At 54.4% G+C, this 27,714-nt stretch overlaps 3 protein-coding genes across 6 annotated transcripts; all 3 read left to right on the top strand.

Moving 5' to 3' along the window:
* The first annotated feature begins 1,017 nt into the window (after window positions 1-1,017).
* RAMP2 (receptor activity modifying protein 2) lies at window positions 1,018-5,090 on the top strand. Its single transcript, XM_026512766.4, has 4 exons — window positions 1,018-1,333; window positions 1,770-1,835; window positions 2,254-2,362; window positions 2,492-5,090. Exons 1-4 carry the CDS (start codon window positions 1,234-1,236, stop codon window positions 2,745-2,747), a joined length of 531 nt encoding a protein of 176 aa, XP_026368551.1. The 5' UTR covers window positions 1,018-1,233; the 3' UTR covers window positions 2,748-5,090.
* A 964-nt stretch (window positions 5,091-6,054) lies between these two features.
* On the top strand, window positions 6,055-11,176 carry VPS25 (vacuolar protein sorting 25 homolog). Its single transcript, XM_026512764.4, has 6 exons — window positions 6,055-6,629; window positions 6,844-6,989; window positions 7,689-7,742; window positions 8,248-8,336; window positions 9,080-9,155; window positions 10,548-11,176. Exons 1-6 carry the CDS (start codon window positions 6,577-6,579, stop codon window positions 10,658-10,660), a joined length of 531 nt encoding a protein of 176 aa, XP_026368549.1. The 5' UTR covers window positions 6,055-6,576; the 3' UTR covers window positions 10,661-11,176.
* A 1,071-nt stretch (window positions 11,177-12,247) lies between these two features.
* On the top strand, window positions 12,248-27,386 carry WNK4 (WNK lysine deficient protein kinase 4). Of its 4 annotated transcripts, none has more exons than XM_048225002.2 (19): window positions 12,253-12,976; window positions 14,398-14,570; window positions 15,539-15,759; window positions 16,116-16,273; window positions 16,771-16,859; window positions 16,945-17,161; window positions 19,134-19,398; window positions 19,657-19,778; window positions 20,003-20,061; window positions 20,159-20,276; window positions 20,544-20,660; window positions 24,056-24,193; window positions 24,956-25,010; window positions 25,121-25,710; window positions 25,790-25,850; window positions 25,956-26,364; window positions 26,448-26,647; window positions 26,819-26,916; window positions 27,024-27,386. In XM_048225002.2, exons 1-19 carry the CDS (start codon window positions 12,359-12,361, stop codon window positions 27,024-27,026), a joined length of 3,711 nt encoding a protein of 1,236 aa, XP_048080959.1. In that variant the 5' UTR covers window positions 12,253-12,358; the 3' UTR covers window positions 27,027-27,386. The 4 variants fall into 4 exon arrangements, with proteins under 4 accessions (XP_048080954.1, XP_048080959.1, XP_057173883.1 ...); XM_057317900.1 differs by having other exon boundaries at window positions 25,118-25,710; XM_048224997.2 differs by lacking the exon at window positions 26,819-26,916 and having other exon boundaries at window positions 12,248-12,976.
* Window positions 27,387-27,714: the final 328 nt, after the last annotated feature.

Raw genomic sequence — 27,714 nt, 5'->3', positions numbered from 1 at the left:
GTGGCAGAAGTCAGGGCCCCTGGGGCCCCAGGCTCAGCCTTGCTGCTTCCCAGCGGTGTGACCTTAGGCAAGTCCTTTAAGAGAGAAGAAAAGGAAACATTCACTGAGTGAGCGCACTGCCCTTTCACATATCATCCTCACTACTGCTTATGGAGAAGGATAATGTCCCTATCTTACATGGGGGGAAACAGATTGTCAAGGTAGCCAAAGTCCTTCGTGGAGCAGGAAGACAGAAGTGGGATTTAGAGCTACTGAGCTAAATTCTGGGCTCTTTCCCCTGAGCTTTAGCTTCTTCCCAGTAAAACGGGGACAAAAATGTACCCACCTAGTGAATGAAGTCACCCATAGTAGGTTCTAAACCCTTCCCTTCTCACAACCTTGGTCTTGAAGAGTAGTGGCCACCTTCTTCCTGGGAATGGAGTCATCTTTCACTTTTGCCCCTCCCCCCAGTCTGGTTTGTGGCCACCTTCCTACTAGGAATGAAGTAATCTTACTTTTGCCCTTCGCCCCAACCAGGTTTGTGGCTCTAGGCTTCAGGAGGTGCCTGGAAGGGAGGGTGTTTAGACTCCGGTTTCCCCTCTGCCCCCAGCCCCAGGACTTCTCCCGACTCTGGAGGACGGGCTCCCTCCTCTCCTCCTCCCCAGTTTTGGCAGGCGAGCTGACATCAGTGGGTGTTCCCAGTGAAGGGGAACTCTGAGCCCAGCTCCAGGCGCCCCTTCCCCCACGGCCCAGGGTAACCCCAACCCCCTGCCTTAGATACTGAGGCGTGGAGAGGCCCTCTGAAGTCCCAGCCCCTTCCTTCTCCAGGTCCGTGAGAGCAGGTCGCTAACCCCCTTTCTCGCCCCCGCAGCGAAGGAGAAAGGGCGATAGGGTCGAAGGAGAAAGGTCAAGCGGATGCTCGGAGACCCCAGGCGCCACGCGGCTGAGCCCAGAAAATGCATCCCGGTTCTGGGGTTACGAGGGGAGCTGTCCAGCCCCGCAGGGTGAGCTAGAAGAGAGAGTGGGCCAACGCCGACCCGGCGGAGGGAGCGGCGGGCGCCAGGGCCGGGTGGGGCAGCGACTCCCCCTCCAGCCCGCCGGCCCCGGGCGTCGCCCCCGCCCCCCACGTGGCCGCAGCCGTCCCAGCCCTTGCGAGGAAGCGGCGCGGCTTCCTGGGGCTTGGGCCGGCGATATAGGCGCCCCCGCCCGGGCCCGGCTCAGCGCCACCGCCCCTCCTCGCCTGCTCGCCGCGCTATGGCCTCGCTCCGGGCTGAGCGCGCCGCCGGCGGCCCGCGACTCCCTGCGACCCGCGCCGGGCGACCGGCTGCGCTCCGCCTCCTCCTCTTGCTGGGCGGTGAGCGCTGCGTCCCGGGCCCCGGGTGGGAGGCGCGGGAGGCCCGGAGGGGAGGGGGGCTGGACGGCCGAGGCCAAAACGGGCCCTGGGGTGCGGGCGGGACAGCGCTGTCCTCGGACGGTCCCCGGCCCCCTTCGGTGAGGGCTCAGCGTAAGCTGCTTCCCACTTGGAGGAACCTGGGGTGCCGGGGCTCCGCGGAGAGGTCTTGGGAGGTCTGGGGCTGGGGAGGAGGAAGAGGATTTGGGGTCTGGATGTGAGTGGGAGGGAGCTGGTATCAGCCCTCTCTTCTAGTCACTGAGGCACCCGTTGGGGGCCCGGATTATTCCTTTTTCTCTTCTGAAAGTAGCCCTGACTTCCTAGGGTCTCAGACCCCTACTCCAGACTCCACTGCTTAGATCCCCGCCATCCCACCTCCCTCCCACATTTATGTTCACAGCTGTCCTGAAGCCCCAGGAGTCCCTGGCTCAGGTTCCTCCCACTGAGAGCATCTTGAAGTCAAAAGGTGTGTATCCCGCAGCTCTGGGAGGGTGGCCTAGGGCAACGAGGAGAACCGGGTTGGTAGGGAGGGTCCCTTTCCCACAACCCCAATTGGCAGCCCATTAAACTCCCTTCTGTTCTCTCCTGGGGTTCCTTGTGGTCCTTCTTGCTCTCATCCCACCTGACCCCCACCCAGCTCTGAGCTGCTTCCTCACCTCACAGGTGGGTTAGAAGTCCCCCCAAAAAGTGTGTGGGGGTTCTTGTGGGGCTGGCACATGGAAGGCATTAAAATTTTTATGAACTGAGACTCTTTCCTTGGAAAACTTTCTGAGACTTTCCTGGTGTTTGCCCTGTTTGAAGACAGAACAGCGTAAATACCTGGACGAGAGGGCTTGGAGGGAGGGGCAGGGGTGTGGTCAGTGTGAAGCAATCTGTGCCCACAGAGGACAAGATGGAGAACTATGAGAGGACTATCCAATTTTGCTGGCAATCTTATAAGGAGGAGATGGACTCTATCCCCAAGGATTGGTGCGACTGGGCCATGATTAGCAGGTAGGGGCAGTGCCAGGGAGCTTGGGCCAGGGGCGGGGGCTGCTCCTTGTGGGTGGGCCTTGAGTGAGTGTGGGACATTCCCCTCTCTGGGCCCAACCCATACTCACTCTAGTCTTCCCTTGCCCCCAGGCCTTATAGCGACCTACAGTATTGCTTGGAGCATTTTGCAGACTTATTTCAGCTGGGCTTCCCCAATCCCCGGGCAGAAGAGATCATCTTTGAGACTCACCAGATCCACTTTGCCAACTGCTCCCTCGTGCAGCCCACCTTATCAGACCCCCCAGAGGATGTGCTCCTGGCCATGATCATAGCCCCCATCTGCCTCATCCCCTTCCTCGTCACCCTTGTGGTGTGGAGGAGTAAAGACAGTGAAGCCCAGGCCTAGGGTGGTATGAGCTTTTCTTCCAAGCTATCTTGCTCCTTTATCCCTGCCACCACCAGGTTTCTCTTCCCCTCCCTGCCTCCTTCTCTCACTCCCACGCCCTCCACAGATCCTTGGACTGATGGAAATGGAAACCCAGTGGTGTCATGGCACGATTTCTGTAATCTTCAAAATAAAACTTTTTTTTTGTACTGTCCCCTCCCCATCCCAGAGTTTCTGCCATTCCCACAGCTCTGGGCAGCAGAGTTGGAAGATTCTGGATAGCAGCACTGTTTTGTTCACTTGTCTCCTCCCCCCACCTGAAGGCCACCCCCTCCACTGCTTCCTCCCAAGGCTGGGCCTTTCCTGTCCTTATCCAGACCCAGCACCAGGAAATATACAGGAAAGAGACTCCCTTCCGGTCTGCACAGCAGCTGAGGAGGTGTGGGGAGAGGGGGAAGGGTGGAATCTCTGCTGTGACTCCTGCAAGAATGAAGCGGGACCACCCAGGAGCTCTGAATTGTCCTCGTCTTCATGCCTCAGTTTACTCCCAGGCTTGGGACTAGGAACCGTGATATGACCAAAAGAGTCCATCCCTAAGGACCTCAGGATTGAGGGCAAGGGCAGGGGGGACTTAACTCTACTAAGTCTGCCACAGGACTCCCCTTCCCGGTCCCTGGCCTCATCCTATGTTGTCCTGGACCCTGGGGGTGTGGCCTACAGCCTGGCAGCATACTGCCCCCTGGTGTCCACTAGAGCTAACAGCCAGAAGATGGACATGAAGAAACTCCAAGCTGAGGAGACTAGACCCTGAGATTAGACATCTGTCATCTCCGTAGCACTCACTAGTTCTTAGCTGGATCCTTCTACCAGCTTCCTAAGCCATACTGATACTCCCTTAAAACACTTTCCCACTTTCTAGGGACATACCTAGCCTCTGAACTCATCATTTTATATACAGACACTCTTACACGTTCCACAGTGAGGCCCAGTTGTTTGCCAGAGGACCTTCACTTCCAGTTCTTCCAGATCATCAAAAATATGAGAGAACAACTTTGTTCTCCATAAAGACACCTGTTTATTCTTTTTGGCACCTGGAGCCTCTTCAGGGGCTTTTCCTTCCCTCCTTTCTGAAATATTTACCTCTCTGAGGACATGCATATTCATTTCCTGGGACATGCCCGTCCATTCCATAGATATATACCCGTATGCTTCCTAGAAGGTATCTACTCGTCCTCTGAGACAGACTTCTCTCAGGACATGTCTGTCTCTCTAGAGGCATATCTGTTTCCTGGGCCATTTTGAGTTTTCACCTGAAATAAGTCTTTGCTCTGTTTCCATGAATGCATTGGTCTTCCTCAGGGGTATATCTGTTCTCTTCTTGGCCCATATTTGCCTTCGTGTGTTTTACTAATATACATCAAGGGCATGCTGGTAGAAGATAACTGTGTATGGTATATTTTGTTGGAAAAATAAGCTAGGGCTTGGTTTCTGCTCTCAATGGCTTCCACCTAATAGGGTAGCTGACATGTACACAAATAAACAAAAGCAATGCAGTGTGTGATGAGAGTCATGCAAGGGATATAAACCAAATGTTATCTAAGTGCAAGAAAAGGAGTCACATCTAGCTGCGGTGTGACCACAGGAGGGTGACTGTGAAGTTAGTACACGAGTAGGCTCTCCATCGTAAGGAGTGCGTTCCCCCGAGGGAAGAGAGGAAAAAAAAAAAAAAAAGAAGAGGTGAATTAGGAAGTTATTGTGATATTCCAGGCTTGAGAAAAAGAGGCCATGGGCCAAAGGAGTGATGAATGAGGAAGCAGAAAATAAAAAGTAGGAGAGATGATTAAAAACAGGGGAGGGAATCAGCAGGACTTTGGAGATGAAGGAGAGGAGAGGAGGGCTGACTCAGGCTTTGAATCTGAGTTACTAGGACAATGATGGAAGTAATGATAGAAAATGGCTCTAGGAAGAGGAGCTGGCAAGAAGAAAAGGATGTACGATATGAAGTGCCAATAGAACAAGCTTTTATGTCCCACAGAGAGTTAGAAATGGGAGGGGTGGTGGTGGTTGTGGTGGAAATACAGATTAAGGAGTGTTTTGCACAGAAATGCCATGTGAAGCCATGAAAATGATGAAAGTTCTCAAGACAGAAGGTGTATTGAGGGGCGCCTGGGTGGCACAGTGGTTAAGCGTCTGCCTTCGGCTCAGGGCGTGATCCCGGCGTTATGGGATCGAGCCCCACATCAGGCTCCTCCGCTATGAGCCTGCTTCTTCGTCTCCCACTCCCCCTGCTTGTGTTCCCTCTCTCGCTGGCTGTCTCTATCTCTGTCAAATAAATAAATAAAATCTTAAAAAAAAAAAAAAAAAGAAGGTGTATTGAAAAGAAAGCTGAGCTTAGGTTCTTAGGAAACACTCACATTTAAAGAATAAGGGGGAAGTGAGACAAAGAGGAAGATCAGAGAGACAGTAGCAGAGCAAGGATAAAGCAGTGCCATGGAAACAAAGGAGATAGTGCCCTTTGAAAGAACCTTATCGATTGAATGGTTCATCCATTGGCGCAACAAGTGTTTCCTGGGTACTTTGGTAGATCAGGAACTGTGCACAATGAAGGATGGACTTGAGTGGGGGAAAGGTTAAATGATCAGGTAGGAAATTGAGAGGGTGACGAAATCAAGGAAACTGTGCATATTTTCAAATACGGGTGACCTGAGCATATTTGTCAACTAGGTGAGAGGAGCCAGAGGAAAGGAAAAGAGGGAAGATGATACACAAAGAAGTCCTAAAGGCAGTTGGAAAGGAGAGGTAAGAAGATACGCCAAAGGGTTGGTCTTGTAAAGGAAGAGTGATGCTTCTTCCTTTGAGTTCAAAAGAAAGAAGTAAAAGTGGAAAGGAATTCTTGTGGGAAGAATCAAGTGTGGTGACAGAGGGGGAACGATTAGGAGGTTCAAATGCTTGGCCTCAAGTTCACAAAATGGGAAGGGCATTCTGCAGAGAGAAAGAAGATGGAGACAGGTGGAATGACTTGAGGAATAGAAATATTTGAAGAATTACCTGGAGGGATGTGACAGGGAGTCAATAAAAGTCAGTGCTGGGCTACACTGAAAGCTCAGCAGTGCGGTTAGTCAGGGCCTGGGGGCTCAGCCAGCATGTTCTGTGATTTTTTCCAGTAATAGGACTCGGCCCAGGAGTTGGGGGAGGGGGAGAAAATGGAGGTGGGGGCAGGGAGCAACAACCCTGGTTTGTAAAGTGACCACCAGGTAAGCAAGCAAGGGGACAGAATGGGTTAGTCTAGGCTGGGTAAGGAGTCAAATAAGACCAAAACGGCTGCGGAGACTTGAGACTAGGAAAGTGAGGACGTAAGGGATAGATGGCTGTGGTCAAAGCGGGCAGCTTTGAATCGTGGAAGCCGAACCTTTTCCAGCGATAAAAGCTACAAATGTGCTTCCACGGGTGCTGCAGGAGACCAGGGAATGGTGCAGTCGAAGGACATAACAGTTGAGGGGACTGGGGAATTGTGAGGCGTTTGTTAAATGTAACTGACACGAATGTTAATACTAAAAGAAGCCAAGCAGAGGGAAACAAGCCTAGGTAGTTCTACTATCAAAAATTGTGCCGCTTTAGAGAAGTCACTGCCCTTCTCTAGAGCTGAATGAGAAGACTTCTCGGGGCTCTAAACGGTAAGGATTTTTAGGATAATGGCAAGGGACTGGCTGATCTGCAAGATCCCTCCGGTTGGGCCGCCCCTCTCCGAAGAGGCGTCCGGAACCTTTCTGCTGTGCTTTTTGCCCGGACGTGCCGAAGCGGAGCCCGGAAGTCCTTTTCCCGGAGGTTCCGGGTTTCCTGGGCTACTACAATGGCGATGAGTTTCGAGTGGCCGTGGCAGTATCGCTTCCCGCCCTTCTTTACGTGAGGCTCAGACCCCGAGAAGCCCCGCTGTGCCTCCCTCCCCTGCCCCGGACCCCAGGCTCAGCCCTGATGCTTCAGATGGGGAGGGGGAGAAAGGACCCGGTCGCCACCACCCTCAGTCCCCCACTTTGTCCCCCAGACGCGCCTCCGGCAAGTGCTGCTTCTCGGTCTCTCACGCCCTCTAATTCTGCGCCCCACCCCCTTCACCCGGCAGGTTGCAGCCGAACGTGGACACTCGGCAGAAGCAGCTGGCCGCCTGGTGCTCGCTGGTCCTGTCCTTCTGCCGCCTGCACAAACAGTCCAGCATGACGGTGATGGAAGCTCAGGAGAGCCCGCTCTTCAACAACGTGAAGCTACAGCGTATCCTCCCTCAGGCTCTTCCACAGCCCACACACATGCACTTCCACGCTTTCCCACATGCCCAGACTTCACACACCCCTTCACCCACAGTAGGCAGGTTCCCACCCAAACTGGACTTGGGAAAGAGCCAGGATGTGTTAGCTGACTTCCATTTTATCCCCAAACCCCAACGCAGATACAACCTCAAATCCTCTTGACCTAGGCAGTGACAGGTACCCAGGTGCCATTCAGGTCTTAGAACCTCTGCCCTGAAGCCAAGTCCCAAGCTTTTCAACCCAAGCTTTTTGACTCTGAATCTCCTGTCCTCTTCTGAGTGAAGCTCAAACTCTGGTACTACCTTTAGTAATTTTCTCCACCTACTCGCTTCCTCCCAGGAAGTAAAGGTCGTTTGTTTTTGCTGCCTGATTCATACCTAAAATATCTGTGGAGAAAGTCTGAAAGAAGGAGAGAGGACAGAGGGTCACAGATGGTAGTACTGTTCATTTCTAAAGCTCTTCCCTTTAATTGAACTAGTTTCTCTTTACCTTCCTCCCCCCAGTATCCAGGAAATGCCAATTTATAGCCTGTTGGGGAATTGCACATACATGAGTGTGGGAGGGAGAAGAAGGGGACAGGTGGTTCTTGACATGGCACTGGCCCTGAGAATTTTTATCCCACCCAACTCAGTCCATCAATGCCCTTCCCTTAACTTTAAACCAGGGAAGCTCCCTGTGGAATCAATCCAGGTTGTATTAGAGGAACTAAGGAAGAAAGGTGGGTTCAGGTCCTCACATTTCCTTATTTTTCCTCCTACTTGGGTTTTCCTGAGGGCACACTGGCACAGGTTTTTGCCTTTTTTTTTTTTTTTTTTAAGATTTTATTTTTAAGTAATCTGTACAGCCTATGTGGGGCTCGAACCCACAACCTTGAGATCAAGAGTCACACTCTGCCAGCTATGCCAGCCAGGTGCCTCACAAGTCTTTGCTTTTAACAACTTTTTTTCTCTCCCCTGGCTTGGAGTCCATAGTATCCTGTACAGGAGATAGTCCAGTTCCCCAGGTCCTTTTTCCCTATTGGCAATCACCACTGAAATCTCTCCATCTGTGTTCTGAGACCTGGAGAGAGGTAGAAGGAGAATTGGTGCCTTGCAGATGGCAATAATAAAACAGATCTTGAATTTTGCTTTCTGAAAGCTGAGTCTCTTCCACCGTATTCCGCCTTGGTTTTGCCTTCTGTCCCTTCTTAGCATAAGATGCTTTCATAAGTATCTGTTTTTCAGGGAACCTGGAATGGTTGGATAAGAACAAGTCTAGCTTCCTGATCATGTGGCGAAGGCCAGAAGAATGGGGGAAACTCATCTATCAGTGGGTGAGACTATTTTGCCATGGTGACCCATGGTCAGATACCTGGTGTTCCCAGGTCTAGACCGAGCGAAGTGGGAAGGGGCAGAAAGAGGAAGTATAGGTCTTCCAGGCAAGCCTCTTTTAGTGACTCAGTTTCCCTGGCTATATAGAACTTCCCTGCCTTTGACTGTAGGAGGCCAGAGGCTACGCGAGGCCATGTTTGGAGAATGCAGTGCTGGGAACCATTAGTACTATTGTTGGCTGGAGTCTCTGGCCACAGAAGATAAATGAGGAAAGGAAGAAGGAAAAAAAAAAAAGCCTGGGGCCCCTCCCCCTCTGCACCCTTTGGGGCTGTCCACCATATGAATGAGACATTCTGAACCAGTGTGGGTGTGGGGACAAACTCTCTCCCCAACATTCCTAGCCACCACCAGCCCTAAACTTTCCCAAGGGAGAGAAGAGGGGAAGCAGCATCAACAACCCAAATATAACAAACTCATGCCACCTATTCCTGAACAGGAAAACAGAATGAGAGGTCACTTCTCAGACATGTGAAGGCCTGTGGTTTAGTGGTTCTGTGTATGTGTGTACACGTATAAATATAGCACCTGTGGGGTTTGCGGTGTTTAGGCCACTCCTGCCGAGGTGACAGTGAGCCCTGGTTTGGGAATAGGTGCCATTCCTGGGTCAGATAGGTGGAGCTGGTGAGCTCGCCTTCTCCCAGGAGATTTCCGGTCCTTATTCAATCCCCATTTTCTGTGTCCATAGGTTTCCAGGAGTGGCCAGAACAACTCCGTGTTCACCCTGTATGAACTGACCAATGGGGACGACACAGAGAATGAGGGTAATGCTTCTCCCTTTTCCCCCCAGTTTTGTCATCTGAATCCTCTCCAGTCCTTGTTTGATAGTCAGACTTCTCATCCCTGCCTTTGAATTCCAAATACTACATGATATAAGGACTCTTAACCCATGTCCAAGGTTTCCCTAAACCACCTGAATTTATACGCAAAATACCCCCGAATTTTGTCTGTGGGGATATGTGTGCATTTTTCTAGGGATAGAGTCCATATTAAAAGATATTGAAGGGCATCTGTGACCCATGAAAAGTTTAGAATTACTGGTGTAGATACCGAATGAGGAACCAGGGCGGGAGATTAAGCCACAAATCTCATTCCTTGCTGACACAGGCCTTTCTTTCACCCTTTATACTTACAGAGGGCTCAAGATTTGTGGGCGTCAGCTGAAGGGATTGGGCCAACACCCCCATCCCCACCCCCAGGCCTTTTAAATACTTTGGTTTCTGGTCAGGCAAGGATTTGTATACTGTTTGATTTTTACATAGTGTAAATATATTCTTAGCTATTTTATCTCTGGATTCATATTCTGATCCCCAGGATCACCAAAAGTTCCAGTCTCAGCTGGAGAAAAAAGGGCTCCTCCCCTTTCTGCCAGGCCCTGGCTGCCATAACAGAATTTACAGCTCTTGGCTGTTCCCCCCTGCCCTGCAGGCCTCTGCTTGCTACTCCCACCATCACCCCATGACTTCAGTGCTGCAGCCTTGCCCAGCCCACCACTCATGCTGGGCAAAGCTGGAGGCTTCCTCAGAAAGCAAGCTCCCTGACTCAAGAGGTAGGCCCCCGTAGGGGGTGAGGTGTGCGAACCTGTTAGGGCTTGCCACCTGCTTCTCACCTCTCCCTGCAGTATCTTGCCATATCTCGAGATATTCAGCTGGCCCTTGGCTCCCAGCCTTGTTCCTTTTAACTAGGAAAGGGCAGATACCGGTGCTAGAGCTTAACAGTCTCCTGGTCAGAGGTATGGCTACACTTCTTTGTGGTAGGACAGGTGCTCCTGATGGGTACAGGTGTGCAACTAGGGTCAGAATCCAGTGACAAGGACCTTGGCCTTCCTAGGCTCCACTGTCCCTCACAAGCAGGTGGTGTCACTCTTGGACATCAGACACTCATGGCATGGGGGTGGGGGATACACATGAGGGTTGAGTCTAACAGAAGAACCTGGAGGGGAGAATAAGCATGAACTCTCATTCATGCTGACTCGGGCTTTCTTTCAGCCCTTACTCTAAGGAGTACCCAGGAAGGGTTGGTGGCGGCTGCCGCAGTATAGATGGCACATATCTCCCCTGGCCTCAAGGTCTCAGCTTCCAGCTAGACTCTTCTCCTCAGAGGCCTTGAGCCCCCAGGAGCTGAGTGTCCCTGACTCCCCATCTCTCCCTATCCAGAGTTCCACGGGCTGGATGAAGCAACCCTACTTCGGGCTCTGCAGGCCCTGCAGCAGGAGCACAAGGCTGAGATCATCACCGTCAGTGATGGCCGAGGCGTCAAGTTCTTCTAGCAGAGACCTGTTTCCTTTTACTTCTTACCTCCCACCCTTCCAGGGCTTTCAAAAGGAGACAGACCCAGTGACCCCACAGACTGGATCTGTGACTCCACCAGACTCAAAAGGGCTCCAGTCCAGGGATGGGTTTCCCACGTACCCCGTGTGTCTGTCCCTGGGGAAGGGTGAGGTCAAGGTGCCAGGGAGAAAAGATGTGCTTCTCTTTGCCCTACCTCCTTTCCCATCCTAGACTGTCCCTGAGCCAGGGTCTGTAAACCTTTAACTCCACATGTGTTCACACGTAAGTAACATACACACACGCGCCTGCACAAGCTTCTGTCTCTCCTCCTTCCCACCCCCTTAGCTGCTATTGACTCCCCTCTCAGGCTGGTGCTGGATCCTTCCTAGGGGATGGGAGAAGCCCTGGCTGCAGGCAGCCTTCCAGGCAATATGAAGATAGGAGGCCCAGGAAGGGGCCTAGCAGTGAGTGGCCAGATTGGGCACTGATTTATGATATTAAAAAGCTCAACCCCATTTGCCTGCCTGCCGTTGGAAGTTACTACTGGAATGGGCATGGGGAGGGCTGTGAACCGTTGCTCTCTGAGTGAACCCCAGCCTAGAAGAGGGGAGAGGCCTATGGCCTTTGTAAATGAAAAGGTCCTCCAGTGCTGGCAGGCTCCAGTGAGCCTGTGGCTTTACATCTGCTGGGTGGGCTGTGTGGGGGAGTGCTGATGGAACACAGCTTGGGGACAGACTGCTTTCTTCCTCTGAATTGGAGTAATTTAATGGCTTCCCCTTCCCTCACCGTCTCCCCCCATGAAAGTCCTGAACCACTCTGAAGCCCCTCCCTCCATCCTTCTGGTCTGGGTGGGGTAGTTGAGGCCAAGGGGAGCTGAAGGGGTGTAAACCGGATATGGACTTTGGTTTATTGGGAACTTTGGCAAACAGAAGGAGGAGGAAGGAGAGCCCACATAGCAAAAACAGCTTCTGTGGCCAGGGCCAGGCTGCGGCCAAGGTAGAGAGGTGGAGGGGATGGGTGACCGGGTCCTTGGCTTGGGGGGAGGGGCTTGCCCTGGGTGCGGACACCCATCGATGTGCAGCCCAGAGGGACAGGGGCTTGGGAGAAAACCAGACCTTTCCACTGACCTCTGTTTTTTTCGGCCTGGGGCTACCCCGGACAAACAGGAGGGGGTGGCGCTACCTTATCTGGGGCGTGCAGGCGGGTGGTAACCTTCCCTTGAACCATCCCCCTTTCCAGGGCCCGAGAGCCGAGAGCCGTGGTTACGTTTCCTCTCCCAGTCCTCCCAGTCTCAGCATCGTGCCTCCCCCACCCACTCCCGCCCCCAAACAGGTTTGCGCACTCAGTGCGGGAGGACACACGGCCGCTTTGCACAGGGTCGGCCTCCGAATGAGCCTGCAGGCGGGTGCGCCTGGACGCTAGGGAGAGGAGGGCCTGCGGCCGGGGGCGGGGCGGCCGAGGTGAGGGGCTGCGCACCCAGTTCTGCGCGCCGCTGGCCGCTCCGAGGGGGCGGCCCTGGGGAGGGGGGTGGTGGTGAGGCCGGGGGCGGGGCCGGGGCGGGGCAGGAGGGAGGGCGAGCCGGGGACTGGGGGCCCCAGCAGCTCAACCCGAACGCTGCGCACCCAGCCAGTCCGCCTGTCAGGCCGCCTCCTCTCCAGCCGCCCGGGCTTACTGCCTTGCGGCGCCGGCCCTTCCTCATGCTGGCACCCCCGACCCCCGAGACTGCGGTCCCCATGTCCCAGGCGGAGGCCGACCTGGCCCTACGGCCCCCGCCGCCTCTCGCTGCCGCTGCCGGTCAGCCCCGCCTTGGGCCCCCTCCTCGCCGGGCGCGCCGCTTCTCCGGGAAGGCTGAGCCCCGGCCGCGCTCTTCCCGTCTCAGCCGCCGCAGCTCAGTTGACTTGGGGCTGCTGAGCTCTTGGTCCCAGCCAGCCTCACCCGTTCCGGAGCCCCCTGATCCTCCGGACTCCGCAGGTCCTGGCCCCGCAAGGAGCCCACCGCCTAGCTGTCCAGAGCCCCCCGAGGGCACGTGGACAGGGGGAGCCCCCGTGAAGGCTGCAGACTCCGCGCGTCCAGAGCTCGCGGGCTCTGCAGGAGGCCCGGGGTCCCGGGATCCGCCGACAATCCCCAAAGCTGCGGCTCGGGAGCGGCAGCGGGAGCAGGAGGAAAAGGAGGATACGGAGACCCAGGCAGTGGCAACGTCCCCAGACGGCCGATACCTCAAGTTTGACATCGAGATTGGACGTGGCTCGTTCAAGACGGTGTATCGAGGGCTGGACACTGACACCACGGTGGAGGTGGCCTGGTGTGAGCTGCAGGTGTGGCTGGGCGCCCCCTCTGTGGCACCTCGGGATGGGACCCTTTGGAGGTCTTGGGATGAAAAATCTAGGGGACAGCAGCAAGGGAGAGATCTATCTTTCCAGTCAAATGTCCAGATACTCCTGCCCACTCCCCTTGCTCTGATGATCAATGGATCTGGCTGATTCTGGGCTGCAGAAGGATAAACTGAGGGCTCCCCTGTGGGTTTTGGACGGTCTAACTTTAAAGTCTTTATACTTAACCCTGAGAGCTGGAAGATAGGATGCAAAATCAGGTGGGGAGCCACTTCAGATCTGAGGGGTGACTGGCCTCACCAATCTCCTGCAGTGGTTAGTATCTCTTCCTTTCCCTTTCCTCTTAAGTCTTGAGACCCTCAGTGTGACTCTGATTCTCCTTCTTCACCCTGGATCTTTGCAGAGTAGGGGGCTGGGGTGATGGAGGCCAGGAGCTGGGGCAGGATCCTCTCCACTTCCAAAAGATTTAGAGTGATGGTGGCAGGATGGGGCCCTCCCAGGCCCCTTCTGGAGCAGTCAGATTTCTAGACTTCTCCACAGCTGGGGGAGGGGGAGACAGAGATCTCCAGCCTTGGCCTGAGTCCAGTCCTGCTCCTCATCCCACTGTCTACCTGGGCTCTCCCTTCCCAGACCCAAAGGCACTGAACCCAGCGGGCTTTAGGGGGATGTTGGTGTGAAGGACCTTCTTTCCATGGAGGGAAGAACCCAGTTAAGTCTGGGCCAGCAGCTTTGGATTCAAACTGGGGGGCAGAGCCTGGGTAAGGGTCCTCCCCTCCAGCCCTGGCACTGGGCTTGCCCCTTGCGCCTGCCAGTGCCGCGCCCCAGGCTCTAGGCCAGGCATGGAGAGGCAGCCAAATGGGGGGGGGGGAATGAGAAGGGGGCGGGACAGCCATGGGGCAGGGGGCGGTCTCCTGGCTCCTGGTCCTGGATCTTTCTCTGTAACTCCGTCTGCAGCCCTCCTGCCTCCTGTCTGGATCTAGCAGTTCCCAGTTTCTGGGGCCAACCCCCTTGAAGGCCCCAATTTTCTGCCCGCTGTCAGCCTGCTGCCCGCCTGCTGCCTGCCCACTGCCAGCCCTGGGGCGTCCCTTCCCGCCCCACAGGCTGGCCCGGGAGGCCACAAAGGCACTATTGAGCTCTGGGCTCCTGGACTGGGCTGCATAAAGGCCCTTGTGTCCAGCGGGGGGTCCAGGGGTGGCCCCAGGCCCAGGATGGGCGTGTCCTTGCAGCAGCCTGAGGGGGAGGACCGAGAATTCGGGGTATACAGCCTGTTGGGCAAGTGATGACCTAGCCTCCACAGTAGGCTTCAACCCTCACCTCTCCCCCAGCCCCTTCCCATGTGCCCCTTCCTCCTCCCCATGGGAGTCCTAGGCCTGTCGTGACCTTCACTCCCATCCCCTACCCCACAGACTCGGAAACTGTCTCGAACTGAGCGGCAGCGATTCTCTGAGGAAGTGGAGATGCTCAAGGGGCTGCAGCACCCCAACATCGTCCGCTTCTACGACTCATGGAAGTCAGTGCTGAGGGGCCAGGTTTGCATCGTGCTGGTCACCGAACTCATGACCTCCGGCACCCTCAAGACGTGAGCTCTGTGCCTGGTGGTAGTGTTGGTTGGTGGGATAGCTGGTGGTGGGAGGTCCCCACTGCTTCTGGAACTTCTTCCAGGTTCCTCAAACTCTAGATTTAGGTCCAAAACTAGGCTCGCTTCCTCTCCCCCACCCCTACTGCGTCCCTGCCTTGGTGGGTGGCAGTGTCCACCCAGCACTCCAGCCAACACTCGATCTCCCCAGATGCCTCCTTTATCTCCATTCTGTGCATCCGCCTTCCCCCATCAGTCTGTCTCCAAGGCCTCCTTAAAATTCCCCACTCTGCCTTTCCCAGCTCCATCGTCTGGAGCCCTGCAGCAGCGCCCTCACCGGCCTTCCCCGGCTCTGCCCTCACTTTTCCAACCTATCCTATCATCCTGCAGTCTGGGGAATCTCTCCATTCCTTAAAACCCCTTCAAGGCTTCCCACCACCCTCAGGTTAAAGTCCACACTCTCTAACCTACTCACCGAGTCCTTAGGACTTAGCCTCATCTTGAGCCTAGGTTCCACAGGAACCAAATTCCCAGCACCTCCTCCCACCCTGCCCTGTGGTTGTCTCCGTGCCTTTGAGCACAGTGTCCCCTCGCCTGGAAAGTCTCCATCCCTTCCCCTTTTCACCCTTGAACCCCTACTCATCCTTCAAAAGGCAACATAAAAGTTATTTCCTCTCTGAAGCCCTCCCCCACGCTCGGGGCGGTTAGTCATCCCTTCCCGCGCACTCCCCAGCCCCTTTGGCGAGGCCCTATCTGTAAGTTTACCGCTGGACGGTTTTGTACTCTCACGTCTAGCTACCACACCCCCTACTCAGTTTCTCCCTGGAGCGCAGCGAGGACCTGAGCTGGAATAAAGCTGGCAGAAGATGCGTAGGCGGTGGTGCCAATGGGACCAAGGGAACTTCCCAGCGGGGGTCCCTCCCCCACCTCCGTGTCCCCACCGCGACCCTGGCTACGTGCCTTTCCTCCAGGTACCTGAGGCGGTTCCGCGAGATGAAGCCGAGAGTCCTTCAGCGCTGGAGCCGCCAGATCCTTCGGGGGCTTCATTTCCTACACTCCCGGGTACCCCCCATTCTGCACCGGGATCTCAAGTGCGACAACGTCTTTATCACGGGCCCTTCGGGTTCGGTCAAGATCGGGGACCTGGGCCTGGCCACGCTCAAGCGCGCCTCCTTTGCCAAGAGTGTGATCGGTGCGTCCCTCCAGGAAGTCCTTGCTATTCCAACCTACCCCCTCCTCCCGCCGCCCCCCACCCACGTCCGAAGAGAGCCTGGGGGCCCTCTCTTCCCAGCAGGGCCCTTTGAGTTGCACAGAGTTAGAAGAGCTTGGGGAACACAGGGCGGGGGGGGGGACCTATGGCATCCTCTCTCCTCCTGACCACCCCAACCCCCCCCCCCCCGCCCGCCAACACACACACAGTGGGGAAGGGTCCGTCACTAGTACTCCAGAACTCTCGGGGTTGCCCCCTCCCCGCACCTCCTGGCTAGCCTGTGGTACGCCCAAGAGGAGGCATCATCTATAGCCTGATGCCTGCTGTGGATCCTACAGGGACCCCGGAGTTCATGGCTCCTGAGATGTACGAGGAGAAGTACGATGAGGCCGTGGACGTGTACGCGTTCGGCATGTGCATGCTGGAGATGGCCACCTCAGAGTACCCTTACTCCGAATGCCAGAATGCCGCGCAAATCTACCGCAAGGTCACTTCGGTGAGAGGGGGTGGGGAGGACGGAGAATTCCAGGTCACCTCCCATTTTCCTGCCCCAACCAGCCGGCGGTCAGTGCAGTTTCCCTTAAAGAAAACAGGCTAGACACGAAGATGGTCTGGTAGATACTGAAGGATATTGGATGCACGGACGCCCCCCCCCCCGCAAGCCCCCCCCCCCCGCCCCAGTACTAGCTGTTTAGAATAATGATGTGTGTAGGGCTCCCTAGAGTTTACAAACGATTTCACATCTGATCTTTCACCCGCAGGGAGGGCCTCTGCTCTGCCCTGCGCTTTACAAATGGGAAAACTGGCACACAGGGAGACTTGTTCAAGGGCATACTGTCGATCCCTGGGGGAACGGGGACTTGAAATCAAACCGTCTAGTAGCTGTCGCGGTGCTTTTACGATTGCACACCCTGCTGCCTCGCGCGGGGTGGGGGCCAAGCAAAGAGCCGGGGCGCAGAGGCCCGGAGGCCTCACGCAAGCCCTTTCCTCCAGGGCACAAAGCCGAACAGCTTCTACAAGGTGAAGATGCCCGAGGTGAAGGAGATCATTGAAGGCTGCATCCGCACCGATAAGAACGAGAGGTGGGGTGGAGGGGGCGGGCTGTGTGTTGGGGGAGATTTGAGGGGCGGGCGGCGGCAAGGCTCCGCTCACGTGCGCCACCCTCAGGTTCACGATCCAGGACCTCCTGGCTCACGCCTTCTTCCGGGAGGAGCGCGGCGTGCACGTGGAGCTGGCGGAGGAGGACGACGGGGAGAAGCCAGGCCTCAAGCTCTGGCTGCGCATGGAGGACGCACGTCGCGGGGGGCGCCCACGGGACAACCAGGCCATAGAATTCCTGTTCCAACTGGGCCGGGACGCGGCAGAGGAGGTGGCGCAGGAGATGGTGAGCAGGGGACAGACTGCCCTGTGGATGGGCTTATGCGGGGCCTGTGGGCATCGACTGAAGGCGCCCGGGTGGGACCCCTCGGTGGTGGGAGAGGCACCCAGCTCAACCCTCTCAGAGGGTCTTGTAAGTGTCGCCCTGCCCCTCCCGCCTCAACAGACCCACAGGCACACCCAGTGTGCGGACTCTCTGCGGATTTCCTTTTCCAGAGCAAGCTCTGGGCCCTCCAGCCTTCCTTGCTTTACTTCCTGCTGATCCAATTTTCCTGGAATACCCGTCTCTCCTATCTATCTATCTATCTATCTATCTATCTATCTATCTATCTATCTATTTTCTTTTACACCCTCCCCCCACCTTCCGCCCTCCCCCCGCTGTCTTCCTCCATGCTCGGACCATGAATTTCAGGAAACCTGTTCCCTGTAGAGTCAAAATTAAATGCTTCTTTCCACTTCAACAGGTTCTCCATTACAGGACCCACCACCATCGGTCTTGTTTTATACCAGGAGACATTCCTTTCTTTCTCCTCAACTACACTCTAAATTCCTTGAGAGCAGAGACTGTGTTCTATTGATTTTTCTATCTCTGACAGTGCTTGGCACATGGTTGGAGCTCATTAATAATCCCGCACTGGTACATGGCTTAGAGCCCTTTCACGTGCATTTGACTGTTGTTACCAACCCTGCATGGGGGGGTTTCTCCTGAGGTACTGAGGAGGAGATGGAGGGCTCAGAGTTGAGTTGCTTGTCTGAGGTTCTGAGCGAGTAAGTGGCAGAGCTGGATTTAAACTCAGGCCGTTCAGGTTTTAAGTCAGATCACCCCACCCCACCCCACCTCCCTTACGTGCACAGCGAAGCTTGTCCATGAGATGACCTAGGAGATGATGAACAGAAGCTGCCAGAGGCGGAGCTGGGAGGTAGAAGATGCAGAGCTGGTTTAGGAAGGCCGGAGGTGGGGGGGGGGAAGAGAATATGAGATTCCTTTTTTTTTTTTTAAGATTTTATTTATTTATTTGAGAGAGAGAAAGCAGGAGAGGGGGAAGGGTCAGAGGGAGAAGCAGACTCCCCGCTGAGCAGGGAGCCCAATGTGGGACTCAATCCAAGGACTCCGGGATTTTGACCTGACCCGAAGGCAGACGCTTCACCGACTGAGCCACCCAGGCACCAGAGCCTGAGATTCCTGATAGAAAAATGGCAGTTGAGGGGGCGCCTGGGTGGCTCAGTCAGTGAAGCGTCTGCTTTCAGCTCAGGTCGTGATCTCGGGTCCTGGGATCAAGCCCCACAAGGGGCTCCCTGCTTAGCAGGGAGCCTGGTTCTCCCACTCCTGCTCCTCCTTCCTGTGCTCTCTCTTTCAAATAAATAAATAAAATCTTAAAAAAAAAAAAAAGGAAAGAAAAGAAAACGGCAGTTGAGAGGGCGGGGATCATCTATGGTAGGTCTGGGTCAGGAACCCGAGAATGTGTTTGAAATGTGGCATAAGAGCAGGTCTCCATAGCACAGCTCACACCTGACCTGGGATCAGATCTTGATCCATTACTCACAGGGCTTCTTGATGATGACACTATTGACATCTTTATTTGGGGGACAGTCCTGTGCATTATAGGATGTTGAGAAGAATCCTTGTCTTCTACTCTCTAGATGCCAGGAGCCCTGAGGTGTGACAGCTACAAATGTCCCCAGATCTTGCCAAATGTTCCCACTTTCATCCTGAGAGCAATTGACCTACTAGATAACCATGAACTAGTCACAGCTTTACTTATGTCTAAAACAGAGCTAAGACCAACCTCAGAAACTTGTTGGGAGGGTTTAATGATGGTGAAGTAAAGAGCTGCCAGTTACCGGGCACAGCACCTAATCAATGAATGTGAGTGCCCTTTCTCCTGGAGAAATATTCCAGAGGCCCCAAGAAGGTGTCCTGATGTGTCTTTGAGCAGAGTCCTCACCTCCCACTGTGTTCCTCACCCTCTGAACTCCAGGTGGCCCTGGGTTTAGTCTGTGAAGCTGATTACCAGCCGGTGGCCCGTGCAGTACGTGAACGAGTTGCTGCCATCCAGCGAAAGCGTGAGAAACTGCGCAAAGCTAGGGAGTTGGAGGCCCTCCCCCCTGCACCAGGACCCCCACCAGCAACTGTCCCCATGACTCCCAGCCCCCCCAGCGTCTTCCCCCCTGAGCCTGAGGAGCCGGAGGCAGACCAGCACCAGCCTTTCCTCTTCCGCCATGCCTCTTACTCATCTACCACCTGTAAGTCACCGCCAACTGTGGCATTTGGGACGTGACCTAGGTCCCAGAACCCCTCTCCTCTGCCCCGCCCCCCCCCCACCGGCCCAGAAGTTTAAGTCAGCAGCACCGTCACTTACCCTGATGTCCACATCTAGCTGCGCAGCTCCTTCTGGGAAAGAATTCTCACAGCACCAGGCCCCTCCTTGCTCAGGCAGCCCCCCTGCTCTGCCACCATTCCCCTCTACTTCCCCTTTTTTGATCCCCTCCCTCCACCACCAGCGGATTGCGAGACTGATGGCTACCTCAGCTCCTCCGGCTTCCTGGATGCCTCAGACCCTGCCTTTCAGCCCCCTGGGGGGGTGCCATCCAGCCCCGCTGAGTCCCATCTCTGCCTGCCCTCGGTGAGAGGGGTCACGTGGGGGGCTCCCAGCCATTCCAAGCCTATGACCTATCTTTCTCCTTGTGAAACCCAACCCATGACCTGGCCCCAAGTCCCTGGAAATCTACCACTCTGTCCTCATCCTCCCTAATTCCCTCTGCCTAGTACCCCAGCACCCTTGACCCCATCTCCCTAGATCCCAACAATTATCGTCCTCTGACCTCATGAACACATTTCCTATTTCAGGCTTTCGCCCTATCCATTCCACGTTCAGGCCCAGGCAGTGACTTTTCCCCGGGAGACAGGTAGGTTCGGGTAGGAGTTGGGGTGCTGGGGTGAGGCATAGGGTGCTCTGGGCTCCCGGTGTCTACTCTGACACTCCTATCTCCATTCCTTTTCCAGCTATGCCTCAGATGTAGCGTCAGGCCTTAGTGATGTGGGAGAAGGGATGGAACGCATGAGGAGACCCCCAGGAAGAAATCTCCGGCGCAGACCTCGATCCCGGCTGCGGGTCACTAGCGTAAGAAGGGGGCACAGGGGATGGGGAATAACCTACAGGACCAGGAGGGAAACTGCCAGGGGGGTGAGGGAGGTCAGCCAAAAAAGGGGAGAGCAGTATGTGACTGGTACCCTCGAGACAGCCAGTCTAGTTTCTAATACCAGACTTTGGGGACAGAGTCTGCTTCTCTCCACAGTCTGGCCACTGTCACTTGGTTGGAGAGGGTGGGGACATGTGATGAAGACAGAGGGCCTGACAGCCTCCCTTCTGCTGACTTTGAATCTGAAGGTCTCAGACCAGAATGACAGAGTGGTTGAGTGCCAGCTACAGACGCACAATAGCAAGATGGTGACCTTCCGATTTGATCTGGATGGGGACAGCCCGGAAGAGATTGCAGCTGCCATGGTGAGCGGGAGAGAGAGGAGGACAGAGTCTTTGGGTCCAGGACAGGAATCTCCCGTCTGATGTCCCCTGGTGCTGAACTCCCCCTTCCTCCCACCCAACAGCAAGGGTTTTTAAAGTACAGTGACACTGAAGACATCTCTGCCCTTGTATTGGGAGAGATTTTTATTTACTCACTGAGCTTTGGCTCCTCAGCTGGAGCAATCTGATAACATAGGGCATACACAAGTACTGTGGTCAAATACACGCTACACACGTGATCCTGTGTCTGTGAGTAAAGGGTGGCCTGGGGGCAGCGGGGGAAAGAGGGAGAACTTATTCCAGGTCTTGACAGAACAACAGTGAAGACCAGGAAGGGCGGGTCTAGAGGAAGTACAGCATAAGGAAAGGCATGGAAGTAGGGAGTGATTTGGAAGGTGGGGCTTGTGGGGGGCTTCATGAGGAAACCACTGTCACTAGAACTGAGGGTCCCTAGAGGGGAATTGTGGAAGCAAGGTTGGGCACGTAGAGTAGGCACAGATTATAGACAGTCTTAAGAGTTAGACAGAGTGTAACATGGTGAGAATAGGTTTTAAGAAGACCATTCTGCCATGGGAAGCGGGAGAGGGTTGGGGGTAGGGAATCATGGCAGAAAAATACAAGAAACTACAAGTGGTCCAAGGAGAAAATGGATTATGGGGGAAGGGAGGAAGAAAAGGGGTGAATCTGAGGGTTGTTTCAGGAAAATAAGCTACTCTGTAATCCAGTCATTTATTGACGTAGCGGTACATATAGTAGATGCTCAGTAAACACTTGCTGAGTTGAAATGATAGGGAGTTAGGAAGAGGGGCTATCATAGGTGACTTGTAGCGTGAGGAAGCTCGTGGAAGCAGACCATTAAAGGAGAGAGGAAGCTGGAAAATGAAAGCAGGTTTTCTCAGGGGTCATGATGAGCTGGAATGACAGAGGGGCAGGCAGGATCCTCCCCAGGAGCAGGATATGGTCAGGCAGGGCCTGGATCTAGGATCCAGAAGTGGATCTAGGAGTTGTCAGCACAGAAGGGAGAGTGAAGGGAGATGAGCTTGCAAAGCCAGAGGCAGAGAGGGTCCGAGAGTAGGTCTCAGTGGATACCCTCCTTTCTGGGATGGGGAGGAATAGGTCACCAACAGACACAGAGGTGGAGCCTGAGAGGTTGGAGGAGCCCCAGAAGATGTTAGGGAAAACTGAGTGAACAGAGTTTCAAGGAGATGACATAGGGTGAAGCCTAAGGCAAGACCACACTGGTTTTTGTCAGGAGAAGGTCTTTGTGGGAGACCAGTCTCAGTGGAGTGGGGGCAGTGGATTCCAGCCTCTGTGGTGCAGGAGGGAGGGGAATGAGAGAAACATCAGAAACTCTCTTTAAAGCTTCTCCTCCATCGTGTCACTCACCTTGTACCCAGGACAAAGACAAAATATCACTTGACACACAGGCTTATCATCTCTCTTCTAGCCACACTGGATTCTAAATGGTCCTCCGAAGAGGCTGGATGCCTTCCCACTTCTGCCTCCATCTGCTCAGGGGTCTCTTGCCTTGAAAGGCTTCTTTACTAGACTTTTAAGCCCACTCAGATCCCACACAGCCAAAGTGACCCCCTCCCCCCGCAATGGACCACGGGGTCCATTGCCCTCTTTTCTCTCTCTACCACTGTAGCCTCCACTCCTCTGCAGCAGAATTCTCCGGAGACTTGGATCTGCTCTTGCTTTTTGCCCCTACACCATGAATGGCTGGCCACCTGTGGTTAGAGTAAGGGCCCAATTCTGGAGCATGGCCTTTGAAATTCACAGCACTCCCAGCTCTGCTCTGGTCTTCACTGCTTTGTGAATGTACCATGTCCTTTCATGCCTCAGAGCTATTCCTCATGCTGTTCTCCTTGCTCTTCTCTTCCCGATGAACAGCATGGAACAGAGAACAGGGGAAAGGGTGGGCTTTCACATAAGACCCAAGTTCAAATTTCAGCTCTGTGATTCACTAGTTTGGTGAATTAGAACAAGTTTTTTAACCTCTCTGAATCTCAGTTGCTCATCAGTAAAATGTAGATGATAATACTCATTTTGCCAAGATATTTTGATATAGTATGTAATTTATGATGTATGAGAAATGAAATTATATGAGAAGTATCCACACGTGATAGGTCCTCAGTGAAGGGTTGCTTTCTTACTCATCCTTCAAGGCTCAGCTCTGTGAAACCATCCCAGCTCTGTGAAACCTTCCCTCATCCTCCCGGGTGGCATGACCTGCTCTCTCTTTGGAATGGCATTTAAAAAAATTATGGCCAAAAACATATAACATAAAACTTACCATCTTAACCATTTTTTATTTTTAATATTTTATTTATTTATTTGACAGAGAGAGGGGGCGAGAGCACAAGCAGGGGGAGTAGCAGGCAGAGGGAGAAGCAGGCTCCCCACTGAGCAGGGAGTCCGACCTGGGTCTTTATACCAGGACCCTGGGTTCATGACCTGAGCGGAAGGCAGGTGCTTAACCTGCTGAGCCACCAGGCGCCCCCATCTTAACCATATTTAAATGTATAGTTCAGTAGGGTTAAGCATATCCCTGTTGTGAAACAGATCTCCAGAACCTCTTCATTTGCAAATCTGAAACTCTGTACCATTAAACTCTCCCTTTCCTCCTGCTTGTATAGATTTTTGTCTATATGTTGATCATAATGCCTTTCTTACCACAGGCTGACTTGCAGTATATTATGTATTTATGTGTCTCTTCCACTAGACTTTGGGCTTCTTGGGGACCAGGACTTTGTTTTATGCTTCTCTGTATTCCTCACCTAGGACAGTGTACCTGGACCTAGAACCATGCCTGACGCATAGCATGTGCTCCAGTGTTTGTGAAATTGAATGTTACTTTTACCATCGATTGCCTTATTTTTACTTAACTTTGTGTGTGTGTGTGTGTGTGTGTGTGTGTGTGTGTGTGTGTGTACACGAGCCCTGCAAGAGCAGGAGTTGTGTCCAAAAGCATAGGATGCGACAGTGGAAAGAACTCAGGCTCTTGCTTTAGACAAATCTGGGTGCAAATTCTGTGATTTTAGGCAGACTGTTTCTGAGCATTGCTTATCTTAACTCTCAAATGGGGATGTGACTACAGACCCCGGAGAGCCATTGCTGGCGTTAAATGAAATAAGACCCGTGAAGCATCTGGGCTATAATGCATCCTAGGAATGTTAGCTCCTGTCCTTCAGGCTGTAGTTCTCCTTACACCACACGGTGCCTGGCATACAGTAGATACTTACTGAATACCTGCTTTAGGTTGGTGGTTGGCAGAGCAGTGAGGTGAAGGGTTAGCTTTTAAAGATCAGTGCAGGGGGGCAGGGAGGAGTGGGATCACTGAGCCCTCCCTCCTCTTCCTGCTGACCCCTTGCCAGGTGTATAACGAGTTTATTCTGCCCTCGGAGCGAGCTGGTTTCCTGAGCCGTATTCGGGAGATTATCCAGCGAGTGGAGACCCTGTTGAAGAGAGATACTGGCCCTGTGGAGGCTGCTGAGGTCTCCCTGAGCCCCCAGGTGAGACCCTTCGGGTCACCTCCACCTCTCTGCTCTAGACTTCATTGCTCTCTGCCTTCACCCGTCCCCTTGGCTGTACCTCCTTCATGTCTGGGACCCTAAGACAATGGTTCTTTTTTTTTTTTTTTAAGATTTTATTTATTTGACAGAGACAGCCAGCGAGAGAGGGAACGCAAGCAGGGGGGGTGGGAGAGGAAGAAGCAGGCTCCTAGTGGAGGAGCCTGATGTGAGGCTCAATCCCAAGACCCTGGGATCACGCCCTGAGCCGAAGGCAGACGCTTAACGACTGTGCCACCCAGGTGCCCCGAGACAATGGTTCTTACCCCATTTGAGAAGCTGAGGAAAGCTGTGGGCCCTTGTTCTAGAAAAATGTGTTCAATGCGTACTTTTCAACTCCATTTTGATAGAATTTCAGTCTTACAGAGAGAAATTGCAAGAACTGCACTAAGAACTCCTAGATACCCTTTGCCCAGATTTGCCAATTGTCAGTGTTTGGTCACATGAACTTTATCACTGTCTTCCTCCCTCCCCCCCTATTATGTACATGCACATATTATTTTTTTCTGAACCACTCGAGAGTAAATTGCAGACATCATACCTTTACATAGCTGTAAATATTTTAGCACATGCGCTTGTGAGTCCCTTGGAAGTCCTCTATGGATTCCTAGAGGTTCATCGGTCCCAGCTGAAGCCCGCTCTGAATGTCCCATCTGAGACTCAACTCTTCCCCACTGTGACCATGGGCCCCATTCTCTCCCTCAGGAGGAGCCAGCACCATTACCTGCCCTCTCAGGCCCCCTCCCAGACCCATCCCGTGGTATGTACTGAGTTCTGTCCCTGCTTACTCATCACAACCCTTGGGGTTTCTCCTGGGAAGGGCATAGGGAATGGGGGACTGGGAACTCAATACTCCTTCCTCGCCAGCAGAGCTCCAGAGCAGCACCTCCCTGGAGCAGAGAAGCTGGGCAGCCTTCTCCACCTCCTCATCTTCTCCTGGAACCCCCTTGTCTCCTGGAAACCTGTTTTCCCCTGGAACCCCTGTTTCCCCAAGTCCCATCTTCCCGATCACTTCTCCCCCATACTGCAGCCCCTCCCCATTCTCCCAAGTGTCTTCAGATCTCTCACCACACTCCCCCGGCTCTCCACTTGTGTTCTCCCCCAGTGCCGCCCAGTTCCCCGGCCCAGCCTCTCATTCTCTGCAGAGCTCAGTCCTCCCTTTTCCGCCTGCCTTCTCTCCCGGTTGCTCCCAGGTCACTCTTACTCCTCCTTCCTTTCCCCCCTGCCCCTCCACTTCTCTCCTCCCCTGCACCACAGCAGCCCCTCTCCTCTCTCTGGCTAGTGCCTTCTCACTGGCTGTGATGACTGTGGCCCAGTCCCTGCTGTCCCCCTCACCTGGGCTCCTGTCCCAGTCTCCTGCAGCCCCTCCTGGTCCCCTACCTAGCCTGCCCCCGCCCCCTCCCCCTGCTCCTTGTGGCCAGGATAGGCCTTCACCCCCAACAGCTGAGATGGAGAGTGAGGTGAGTAGGAAACCAAGAGGGATGGTTAGGGGCACTCCATTCTGGATCATTTCCTTCCTCATGGACCCAAACTTTGTAGGCCCTGCCAAATCCTGGTCGGCCACTCCTGGGTGAAGCCAGACTAGAGCCCATCTCTGAAGGTGAGGCCTCTGATCACTGACCTCCCCCTGCCCATTATTCTCACTTCATATCCTGCCACTGATTTCTCTCCCTCCTTCCATGATTCCTTCCTTGTCACTCTACAGAGGGAAAGCCGCAGCTTGTGGGGCGTTTCCAAGTGACTTCATCCAAAGAACCAGCTGAGCCTCTTCCCCTGCAACCAACATTCCCAACTCTCTCCAGTTCCCTGAAGCCTCCAACCCCTCAGCTGACCTCAGAGAGCTCAGACACAGAGGATAGTGCTGGGAGCGGGCCAGAGGCCAGGGAGGCTCTGGCTGAGAGCGACCGTGCAGCTGAAGGCCTAGTGGCTGGAGCTGAGGAGGAAGGGGACGATGGGAAGGAACCCCGAGTGGGGGGCAGCCCCCCACCCCAGAGCCATCCCAGCCCAGTGTGGATGAACTACTCATACAGTAGCCTGTGTCTGAGCAGTGAGGAATCCGAGAGCAGTGGGGAGGATGAGGAATTCTGGGCTCAGCTGCAGAGTCTTCGGCAGAAGTGAGTCTGGGGAGGAAGGACAAGAGGTGGACTTGGGAGAGCCAAGTGTGTGGCTAGTGCTCATGCTCCTGGTGTATCCTCAGGCACTTGTCAGAGGTGGAGGCACTACAGACACTACAGAAAAAGGAAATCGAGGACTTGTACAGCCGGCTTGGGAAGCAGCCCCCACCGGGTATCGTGGCCCCAGCGGCTATGCTGTCCAGCCGCCAGCGCCGGCTCTCCAAGGGCAGCTTCCCCACCTCCCGCCGCAACAGCCTGCAGCGCTCCGAGCCCCTGGGCCCTGGTGAGACTGCAGTGGCTCAGCTCCCATCTTTCCTGGGTCCCCTTCCCTACTGATCTGGCTTTCTTCCAGGCCCTGGGGGTCTGCCCCTTGGTTTGGGGGGACTAGCCCCCCTCTCCTCTCCCCGTGGCCCCTTCCCTCACTCAGTGCTCTCCCTCCCCATCCTGCACCCAGGCATCATGCGAAGGAACTCCCTGAGTGGCAGCAGCACCGGCTCCCAGGAGCAGCGGGCAAGCAAGGGGGTGACATTCGCCGGGGATGTTGGCAGGATGGTGAGGGCGGGCCCAAGGGAGGGCGAGCCCAGGGAATGGTAACTGACTGCAGCTTCACCCTCCTCCCATCCTGGAGGTTTCTTCAGTGCTTTTTCTTTTCCCTCCAGTGAATTCAGAACAGAAGCCATGTGTCTGCCCCACACCAGGGCCCACCATGGAGCTTGTGCTCTCAGAATCTGCTGACCAACACAATTCTGCAAGAAGGCCCCAGTACTGAGGGAGTAGAAGGCCAAGGGGGCACGGAGAGTGCTGCTCCATTATAGGGAAGAGCCAAACATGTGGGAACCATTTACTCTGTGTAGGTGTCAGTTCTGCATCCTCATGCCTCCACCTCCCCAGCCGAGCGTCAACCACTAAGCAATCCCACTCAAGCCCTGATGCTCCTAGAGACACACTCCCAGCTGAGCAAGTGTAGGGGGTGTACTCACACTAGAATTAGCAACAGCCAATAAAAATGCTGGAAACTAGGATTCTGTGACCCTCTATCTGTCGTGCCTTTAAGAACAGGGGGGTAAAGCCTTGTGGGGTAGGGCAGGGGAAAATTTAGAAGAGACTCTCCTCACAATGGGAAGCAAGGCTAGCAGCTGCCCAGCCTTCTGACTTCCTGCCAGCAGTTCATGAGGAAACTGCAAGGTAAATGATCTGTTTGACCAAGCTAAGATCTCATCCAGACCCCACCTCAGGCCTAGAGAGGCAGGTCCAAGTGGAAATTAAGGAAGGCTGTCCCTCATCTTTCATCTACCCCTCTCTCTCAGAATGGGAAAAGGCAGGAAAATTGGAGTAAGGATGTTTTGTTTT

Source organism: Ursus arctos, unplaced genomic scaffold (assembly GCF_023065955.2).
Source record: "Ursus arctos isolate Adak ecotype North America unplaced genomic scaffold, UrsArc2.0 scaffold_24, whole genome shotgun sequence".
Taxonomy (NCBI): domain Eukaryota; kingdom Metazoa; phylum Chordata; class Mammalia; order Carnivora; family Ursidae; genus Ursus; species Ursus arctos.
Note: the sequence above shows the minus strand (reverse complement) of the source record. Positions and strands in the feature narration are given on the sequence as shown.